Raw genomic sequence first — 10896 nt, 5'->3', positions numbered from 1 at the left:
GTCTCGGTGTTTGTAAGGGCATTTGATTTCAATGCAGCCTTTCCCACAACAATCACAAAATACAGTTCCATCACTGGAAGCGCCAATACATGGCTTACTGGCACAGATTAAGACGCCAGCACGCCGACATTTGAAGTTGACATGCTGTCTTGATTGATGCTTTGAGTAGCAGATACGGGCCTTGTCCTCATTGTCTATGCCCCAAGCAACCGCCTTGATCTTTGTGAGGTCTCGAGAGCTGTAACCCATAATCCTTTTAATGGTGTTTGTGGGGTCAGTGGTGTCCTTCATAACAAGGATGTCATGAGCTTTGGTCCCAGTGATCCGGCCTTTCCTGTGTTCATACACAGTTTCTTGTCACCTCTTCAAGATTTTGTATATGGGCAGGCTCACAGTTATAATCATTCCATTTCTTTTCACAAATTGAAACCAAATCTTCGTCAGTTGCCAAATCATGACATAAACTTGTAAGCGAAGGTGGGAATGACTCCATGTCCTCATCTTCATCAGCACTGTCAGTTTCCTCTTCATCCAGTGGGGGTATGGTCTTGAAAAAAACAGCATCAGGGCAGATATCTTTCAGTGACCGGAGGACATCCAAATCAGGAAGTGGCGCCCGACATGTATGTCATATACAAATGAAATAGTGATGAAATGAAATAAAATAGTGATCTTAATTATACAAGAAATTTATATATACATGTATATAACATCTCTGTTAACCTTTTATTGAGTTTAATATTTTAATACATATTCAAATTGTACACACCTCTTTCCTGTAAGCCGAATTCCACTTGCATGCATCACTTGTGCATGCCTTTGATGTGAGACCAGCTCTCACTCACAGATCTACCTTAAACAGCAGTGCTGCCATATGCCTGCAAACCTCCCCTAGTCTGAAAAAAATTACTGAAGTATAAACATGGGACATGTTCTTCTCTATCATATTTGCCAAAACAAATCTTATTGTTATATCATAAGACACAGATAAAATCACAAATTCTAAAATTCAGTTAAAATTACAATCTTCAACATAATTTCGTGTGATTTATTTTTAATATTAAATAGATATATACATACCCTGCCATACATGTGCAATGTGCACAGTACACTGTTCCATTTGCCTTATCGACGCAGACCCATGGTTGATGTGGTTTATCACGGAGGCGCTGAGATGGGATAACCTTCGTTCTCATCAAACACAAAGGTGATTTGTCATCGACGTTGTGATACTGTATGGGAAAAACGTGTCCACTTTCCACATGTTCATATGCCTTCAGTGACTTATAGGCTCTCAGGATTCGTGGGTAAACTGACCAGGAGTGTCGATCAGATAGAAATAGATATCGGTGAAACTTATCCCTGGCCATGTTGTCGGATCATCAACCCAGCCATTTCTCAAACAATACGGGTCAGGCAAAGTACACGTGCCCTGGCGATACTTCAGCTTAGTCTCGTATCGCTTGCGAGCCTCGATGGGCATACTAAGTACATAATCCGACCATTGTTTGCTTTCCACGCTACACCGCTTCGCATTGTTATCGTCAGCCATTGTTGTGGTTTCTGCCTACCAGTGCCTGAGGGAGCGTAGGTCGTGACGTCACTTCCGTAAACATATGGCTTTTCCTATACAATCTAAAATAATATTGAAAGCCATCCACTTTCAAGGACTGCACCGATTTCAGTTTATCGTGTTTGACTATTAACGAGAGCAACGGACAATCGCTTGGTATGCACATTATCTGACATTACTGCATGGATTGGTACAAAGGAGCTCCTTTGTCTCGGAATTTACTCGGCTCATCACAATCCCATCTATCTATCTCGGTCAACATTGGGAACATCCATATTGCAGCTGGAATAAGTCTCACAAGTCCTAGTGACAATCACGTTCCACATCACACACTGGTGGAAGTCGTGACCATTCAATACAATAGTGCGGGATATATGATTATAATTTCATTTCGTGGTCTGATATTTGGAGTTCACACACCTGTGAACGGAAAAAAAAGTTCACACGATGTGAACAATTTTTTGTGAAATTGATCTGTGAACATTTGCCAAAACTACTTTCCGGGTTTTCCCCGAATTCTCAATCAGTGTTTACGATGAACTCGTTTTTCTATTTTCTTTTTAAACCCTGCATTTATCAGCAGTATAATTAATTTAGTATTTTTGCCTGGTTTTGTAACATTTCATCTGACTTATAAGTACATAAATGCTTTGGTTCTGGTGTTTGATGTCATCTAGCTGCTACATGAAACAAAATGGATTGTCCTTACGGTGATTTGGATATGGAATGGCTATCTTTCAATACTAATAACGCAAATAAAGAAAATAAATTCTCTAAAATTACTGAGGTGAACGAAATTGATATATTGACTTTGATGCCTTGTTTTCGGAAATGACAGGAATCTAGCAAAAATGAAAACAATGTAGTACCCTACTCAGATGTGGCCGCTGACATAGAGAAAACGCGACTGCTCCTGATCAATCCCAAACTAAAACCGATTCACTATTGTATCGGGCAAAAAATCTAGGATTTTGAGAAACTTTAAAACATAAACATAAATTTTAAAAACAAAAAACAAAAAAACCAACTTGCCTACCTGTTTTACCGATTGGTCATCGGAGACGAGAAAATATTCGTAGACGGAATCAGAAATCTACTATTACGTTTTCTGAGCTTGCCGACAGTCTCCATGCAATCTAGGTCGTGGAGTGGCGGCACATGAGGAGTGACGGGGCACAGAAATGAAGCTGGTAATACAGTAGGTCCTCTCAGGTGACAAGAAACACCAGCTAAGCAAAGTATTACAGCACACGCGACAAATCCCAAACTCCAAATATAGCACACCCTAACGTTGAAAATTAACACAAAACACGCAAGTTTCAGAGCATTCGGTTCAATCCCCACAAAACCAACAGCAGGGGACATTGTTTCAACACGACAATGCCAGGCCCCATCCTGCAAGACTGACTCGGAACTTTCTAAACCAGCAGAACGTTGACGTTTTGCCCTGGCCTGCCCACTCACCCGATATGAATCCTATTGAACATCTGTGGCACCATCTTGACAGACAGATTAGAGCACGCCATCAGCCTCCCGTCAACAGACAAGAATTGCAGCAGGCCCTGAGAGACGAGTGGCAACGGATTCCAGTCCACGTCATCAGAAGACTGACGTCATCGATCAGGCGGCGTATCACAGCATGCATTGGGGCAGCTGGACGTCATACACGCTATTGAAGGAAACTGTGTCGACAATGAACTTGTAGAGTGTCTGACAAATGTTTTGGTGACATTTCAGACAACTTTTGAAAATGAAATGTCCTACTCCACCATTGTTTACCTTGAGCTTACATTACCTGTGATTGCACAATTTCATTCAAACTGTGGTTGATCAATCATTTGTTACCCCTCACCTATATTATATTATAATTCACAACAAAACCTCTTCTTGTTTTGGTTTTTTATTGATCATGGAACTCGACCTATACTTTCTTTTCCCGCCCTGTTTATTTATTGTCTAACTTGAAAATTAGAATCTTTACGCACTTTAGGATTTTAGTGGTAGACGATTAGTGACGTAAGCAAACCGCGCTCACACAATTATTTTCAGTATGATGATAGGTCGGCTCGCGTTAAGATATGAAAAAATGAATAACCATCACATACTACGAATGAACATGTAAAAACACATAAACGTAATATAATCGATTCTTTTTAATGTTCAAATGTAATTTGTCATCATAGTTTTTTGAATGAAAGTCGAAAATGTATTGGTGAAACATAATAATAATATAAATATATCATAAAACATTACCAATATTTGTTACAAAAAGAATCTAACATGAACGGTCTCCAAAAGCTAGAAAAAACGTTAAAAAGCAGCTAATTGTCCACAATACGCAAACAGTAAGTCATCTGCGAACTTGTACAAACACTATTTACAAGTCGTGAACTGATCGTAACATACGGCAATGGTGTGTATTTCGTGTAAGAGCTGATGAAATGGTACAAATATACTGTTCAACAAATACTGTAGATCTGCGGTACAACATGGATCGACTCTCAAATGTTGATATTGATATCAGCATGCCTGCTGAAGTCAAAGGGAGGTAAACCGTATATCATCGCTGGAGCCTGATCTGCTGCACCAGTCGATTCAAAAAGCAGTGCTTGATTTCATTAAGCAAACTGGTATATATAACATAATCTGAACATGCTATCATTCAGTGTAACTGTTCTGTAATAAGATCGAGCATCTGTATCTAATAAACTAAAATTCAGTACCAAAGAAAAGTTTTATTTCCACAAGATAAAAATTTCAGTGTCCATGTAGGAATGATTTAGAAAGTGTCCTAGATCCGACATTTCACCTCCGAGTCCACAACTGGCTTCTGGGGCGGTGTGACAACGTGATCCCTCTCGTCCTGGTAGTTAATGATGACAGCCTCCGTTTTGATCTGGCGCAGTATACCTGGCGCCACGCAGTAAAACACCCTGTAACAGTATTGCTAAACGTCAACATTTTGTCAAGCAATACAACACCCTGTAACAGTATTGCTATACGTTAAAATTTGTCACACTTTCAAGCAATGCAACACCCGGTAACAGTATTGCTATACGTTAACTTTTGTCAAGCAATAAAACGCCCTGTAACAGTATTGTTATACGTCAACATTTGTCAAGCAATGCAACACCCTGTAACAGTATTGCTATACGTTAACATTTGTCACACTGTCAAGCAATGCAACACCCTGTGACAGTATTGCTATTCGTTAACTTTTGTCAAGCAATGCAACACCCTGTAACAGTATTGTTATACGTCAAGATTTGTCAAGCAATGCAACACCTTGTAACAGTACTACTATACGTTAAGATGGGACACACTGTCAAGCAATGCAGACCCCTGTAACAGTATTGCTCTGCGTTAACATTTTTCAAGCAATAAAACGCCCTTTAATAGTAGTGTTATACGTCAAGATTTGTCAAGCAATGCAACACCCTGTAACAGTATTGCTATACGTTAACATTTGTCAGAGTGTCAAGCTATGCAGCACCCTGTAACAGTATTGCTATACGTTAAGACTTTCAAGCAATCAACATGTTTCACACTTTCATGCAATATACCCCACTGTAATAGGCACCACAAGCACGGAAAGAACTTCTTGGAAAAGGAGGCGTGCAGGTTCTGATCTCAAGTGTAACTGTTACAGGATAGTGCCCTCTGTTTCGTTTCGTACAAGTGATATTTTTATGAAACGATGTCACCAAATGAAATAGTGCTTACAATGCATTAATGTTTATTACCATGAAAGGGGGATGCGCGTCCATACACACACCCTCTGGATCAACGTCAGAGAGTTTAATAATGTTTGTACATGTACTAAGTAAGTATAATGTTATAAAGTGTATAATGTACTGACACAAGTATGATGGCTGTCAGGACACGTGTTCCACCACACGTGAAATAGACGAAACCGCGCATCGTCTCTACGGTTGCATCATACACCGCTCCGTAAATTGCCAGCCCCGTCGTACTCGCCACCACTCCCGCCACAGTCAGTCCCGCAAACAAAGAACCTGGACGAATGAAACTTATATCAATGTATGACATAACTCCAGTATCAACCGATTGGTCATCAATAGTATTATTCCGATTCTCAAATCGGGAGCAACAAATACCAATCACAACAAACACAAGAAGGGTGATTGTGAATATTAGAAATATGATAAGTAAATACTCAGACAACTTCAACAAGGTCGATAAGGAAATTGAAATAATTATGAATGATATACAGTAAACTACGGTTATAACGAACTCAAAGGGACCACTTATTTTAGTTCGTTATAACCGTAGTTCTTTATCAGCATATATACAACAAATGGCCGGACTAAAAAATAAGTTTGTTATATCAGACAGTTCGTTATAGGCGTGTTCGTCATAACCGTAGTTGAGGAATAACTTAAACATTCAAACAGTCAACTTTCCCTTTATGTCGAGCACTATTCCAGCAGCCTTTGTTGTCTACATTTCACAACTGTTGACGTACCAAGGATCAGGGTTGCAAAATTCAAAACCTTAGTAAAAATTTCAAAAAGTTTTTTGGCAGACACGTGGATGACATTTCCAAATTTGACACAACAATGATTATACTCATGTTCGATGCAATTCCATATCTGGAATTGTAACATAATTATGTTCCCGTGTTTCTTTCAGGTGAACATTTGACTTGCCTTTGCATGTGTTTCTGAGGGTGCCAACGATGGGACAGGGACACATGGTATCATCACTTTTTCATAGTGATTCACAATCACAAGCTCCTGAAGTACTCGGGATTAAACGACGGATACTACAATATCAGTGTGCACTGGATAAAGCCAGGCTTTGTTTATTTGTTTTTAACGTCGCGCTCAGCAATATTCCAGCTTTATGACAGTGGTCTGTAAATAAGCGAATCTTGATCAGACAATCCAGTGATTGACATCATGAACGTCGAACTACACATTTGGGATACGATGACATGCATCAACCAAGTCGGCGAACCTGACCACTCGATCCCTTCAGTCGCCCCGGCAATGATAAACCCAGGAGCTATCTAAATCACATAAGCTATCACAACGTTAATGAAAAATGATGAGCACTGTATAGTGAAATTTACGTAGCATGGGGGCGATCGGGTAGCCTAGTGGTTAAAGCGTTCGCTCGTCAGGCCGAAGACCCGGGTTCGATTCCCCACATGTGTGAAGCCCATTTGTGGTGTCCCCCGCCGTGATATTGCTGGAATATTGCTAAAAGCGGCGTAAAACCATACTCACTGACTCACTTACGTAGTATGGTATTACACCACAAAAAGCAATATTCCAGCAATATTATGTACACTTTAGCCATGAAGGGAATGGTGAGTCCTTACCCTGAATGTCTGCTGGGGCCATCCTGGACACAATCCCCCTGAGAACTGGCGACAAGGGAGCGGCTAGTGCTGCCAGAACAGTTTCTGTAAGGCACAAGGACACACGCATTAGGGCTGGAACGAGTCCAAATTTACTACCCGGGTACCCACCCCACTATTACCCGACCCTACCTAAGTACCCGCTGTAGGTCTCAAGAGATGGGTACAAATGTCCCAATGGAACAGTTTAACCATAGCCCTGGCAAAATGTATTTAGATACACGTTTAAAACGATCTGGTCATGCATACACTGAAGTTGACTGAAGTTTTATCTCTATTCACATTTATAAAGTCAGAAAGGAATGCGAATAATTTTTGCCACTAAACAATATATCATGTGACTAACCACGGGTCCGGGTAGTCGTGTGGATATCCGGGTCCTACACAGGAACCACCCGACCCGAGTTACCCGTCCCAGCCCTAACAGCATACAGAAAAAAATAGGGCAGTTGTAGGGTGCTTTCCACGAAGCTATCACTCACGCTTTACTCGCTTTGGGAGAAACATCATTTAATGAAACTTCAGGTCATGTTTAAAGTAGCACGAGTATAAGGCAGAACTATACAGCTATGTATAAATGGTATTTGTAACAATGTAAAAGGATTCCATACTATGTTTTTAACAGAATCGGAATGAGATGTTCTAAGGCATCACGCGATGACATCAACATAACCATTACACCTGAACATTTCAAGACACATTGACCACTTATTCGGTCAATGGAACTGCGTTTGTTGTTTGTTGTTTAACACCGCACACAGCAATATTCCAGCTATATGACGGCGATCTGTAAATAATCGAGTTTGGACCAAACAATCCAGTGACTGACGTCATGAGCATCGATTCATGTAATTGGGATCGATGACATGAGTAGTTATAGCCCGTACCCTGGTAACCAAGCCAGCAGGAGTTATCTCCCCTAAAGGAAAGACCGCCATCTTGGATTGGCAAAGAGGGGCATGCTTGCGCATCCAAGATGGCACTTCCGTTTCCGGGAGGGCGTGCGCATGCCTTCAAGATGCCGTCACATCCGGTTCCGGAGAGGCGTGCACCTCCAAGAGGGCGCCACATCCGGTTCCGGGGAGGAGGAGGATAGAGAAGTACTCGTAAAATCCTCCACTTCAATATTAAAATAAGCGCACGTAAAATCCTGTACTTCCATTAAAAATGCGCAAAAAAAAGTAGGTGGTGGGGGAGGGAGGAGGAGGGAGGAGGAGGGAGGGAAGGGAGGAGGGAGGGAAGGAGGAGGAGGGAGGGAAGGAGGGAGGGAGGAGGAAGAGGAGGGAGGGAGGGAGGGAGGGAGGAGGGAGGGAGGGAGGAGGAGGAGGGGGAGAGGGAGGGAGGAGGAAGAAGAGGAGGGAGGGGGAGAGGGAGTGAGGGAGGGGAGGGGGAGTGAGGGAGGGGAGGGGGAGTGAGGGAGGAGGAGGGAGGGGAGGGAGGGAGGGAGGGGGAGTGAGGGGGGGAGGAGGAGGAGGGAGAGGGAGGAGGTGTAGGAGGATGAGTTTTGTTGTGGTTGGTAGGCAAAGCAATGATGAAAGCGTTCTTTAGGGAGAGTGGGGTCCTCCTCCTCCTCCTCCTCCTCCTCCTCCTCCCTCCCTCCCCTCCCTCCCTCCCTCCCTCCCTCCCTCCTCCTCCTCCTCCTCCCTCCCTCCCTCCTCCCTCCCTCCCTCCCTCCTCCTCCCTCCCTCCTCCTCCTCCTCCTCCTCCCTCCTTCCTCCCTCCTTCCTCCCTCCTTCCTTCCTCCCTCCTTCCTCCCTCCCTCCTTCTCCTCCCTCCCTCCCTCCTTCTCCTCCCTCCCTCCTTCTCCTCCCTCCTTCTCCTCCTCCTCCCTCCTCCTCCCTCCCCCCCTCCACAACTACCACCACCAACAACAACACCAACACCAACACCAACACCACCTCCTTTTTTTGCGCTTTTTTAATGGAAGTGGGGGATTTTTCGTGCGCTTCTTTTAATTTGAAGTGGAGTATTTTACTAGCGCTTCTTATGTCCTCCTACTCCCCGGGACCGGATGTGGCACCCTCTTGGAGGCGCACGCCTCCCCGGAACCGGACGTGACGCCACCTTAAAGGCATGCGCACGCCCTCCCGGAATCGGCCGTGACGCCATCTTGGAAGCGCACGCATGACCCAACATGCCCCTCTTCGCCAATCCAAGATGACGGCACTTCCGGTAGGGGAAATTACTCCTGCTTGCTTACCAGGGTACGGGCTATAATTACTGACATGCATCAACCAAGTCAGCGAGCCTGACCACCCAATTCCGTTAGTTGCCTCTTACGACAAGCATAATCGCCTTTTACGGCAAGCATGGTATGCTGAAGACCTCTTCGAACGCGGTTCTCCACGGGTTCACACTGCGTGTCACCTGAATGTTAACAGCTTTGCTGAAAGCAACTAGCACTAATACGTTACTGGAACTTAAAAACACAGAGTACTCACGTGCATATATCATGTAATCAGTGTAGGCGAGGCCGTGAAGAACGTCGGATCCCCTTCTCACCAGTGCCGTCAAAATGGCGATCATCTCGTCCCCTGTGCACATGTGAAACAGCTTGATCACACCAACAGTCAGGAACTGATACAGTAGCATAGCCGCCATATTGACGTAGCCAATCATCTCTGGCCCCCAGCAAAACGGTTGATTAAGAAGCAGCATATAATCTATGGATCCGGTGCCAGAATTACCTACATAGGTGATGAAGAACGCTATGAACGCTATCCAAAACAATGACCTCTTCCTGCCAAAATCTTTGGAGAAATAGAATCCAAATACGTTCTTAATAGCTTTAGTTGGTGCAATGCAAGGCGACTGTTTCTTTTCAAGAGGAACGGTCTCAGGAAGTATAACAATAACGAAGAAGACTGTGAGAAATACAAGAGCTGCTGTCACAAAGGATGGCCATGCAAAGCCCATATATTGGATAAAGTATCCAGTTCCGGCTTGAGAAAGAGCAGCAGCGAAGTATGTAGTAAAGTCAACAGCAGCCATTCCAATCGTCCTGGATGCTTTAGGTGGTGCGTTGTCCGCGGTATACACATAGCTGGCCAGACTTACACCATTATATCCGGCCGTGATTCCGGTGATGGCTTCTCCAATATACATGTATCGCAGGTCCATGTCCCAGCACATGACAGCTGTACACAGCGCATTGCGAATACCTTCGCCCATCAATGGAATCACAAACAGTATCCGTCGCCCGATATAATCAGAGTACGAACCAAGCAGTATGCAGCTTATGATACACATCGGTGTGCTGATGTAGCCAAATATTACCGTTATGTTGTTGCTCATTTCTTCAGCTTGAACATGGATCACGTATGCAGGATCTGATTTGTTGACAAGACATTTTGACGTTACGTTGTTGGAGGAAGTATCTGTCCCATTGTCCACTAGCTCGCTTAAATAACGCTGATATAGATACTGGGTGAGAACAGGATTCCTCATATTAACAGACAAGTGATAGGTCAGGAACACTATGTTAGCCTTGAGGAGATTTCCCAACTTGGATCTATCTTCTGACTCTTTCCTAAGATGAAGCAGCGGCGTTGACTCCATACTGACAGCAGGCAAGGTTATTCACCCAACCAACCACTTCTCTGTGTGGGAAATGACCATAGGTTATCGTTTTGTCTGTTATCTGTGCGTGTATGGATAGATACAGATATCAAAGTTACTAGGTCGGGATGAGTAATGGACAACTATGCTTATACGCTCGCAATCAGTCGTGAGTGAGCTAGTGAGTGAACGTTGACCAACGCACTTTACAATATTGCGGTTATGTTAATGCAGCTTGTTAGGATTCGAATCTGGACCAGACAGACCATCTAGTCAGTAGTGGTGCAAATGAGGTTTTCTGCGCTAAGGTATTCCTCCATGGACTTCAGTACAGTACAACTTACTGGTGGTAAGCAACAACTGTGTGGTCCATGTGGAT

General features: G+C 43.5%; 1 protein-coding gene across 1 annotated transcript; it reads right to left on the bottom strand.

Annotated features, from left to right (window-relative positions):
- Positions 1-4364: 4364 nt before the first annotated feature.
- LOC139443812 (lysosomal proton-coupled steroid conjugate and bile acid symporter SLC46A3-like) lies at positions 4365-10517 on the bottom strand. Its single transcript, XM_071224724.1, has 4 exons — positions 9401-10517; positions 6921-7004; positions 5433-5589; positions 4365-4506 (listed from the first exon to the last, which is right to left on the bottom strand). The coding sequence occupies exons 1-4, from the start codon at positions 10515-10517 to the stop codon at positions 4365-4367; spliced, it is 1500 nt and encodes a 499-aa protein (XP_071080825.1).
- Positions 10518-10896: the final 379 nt, after the last annotated feature.

Source organism: Haliotis cracherodii, unplaced genomic scaffold (assembly GCF_022045235.1).
Source record: "Haliotis cracherodii isolate W230 unplaced genomic scaffold, xgHalCrac1.p SCAF_5, whole genome shotgun sequence".
NCBI lineage: Eukaryota > Metazoa > Mollusca > Gastropoda > Lepetellida > Haliotidae > Haliotis > Haliotis cracherodii.
Note: the sequence above shows the minus strand (reverse complement) of the source record. Positions and strands in the feature narration are given on the sequence as shown.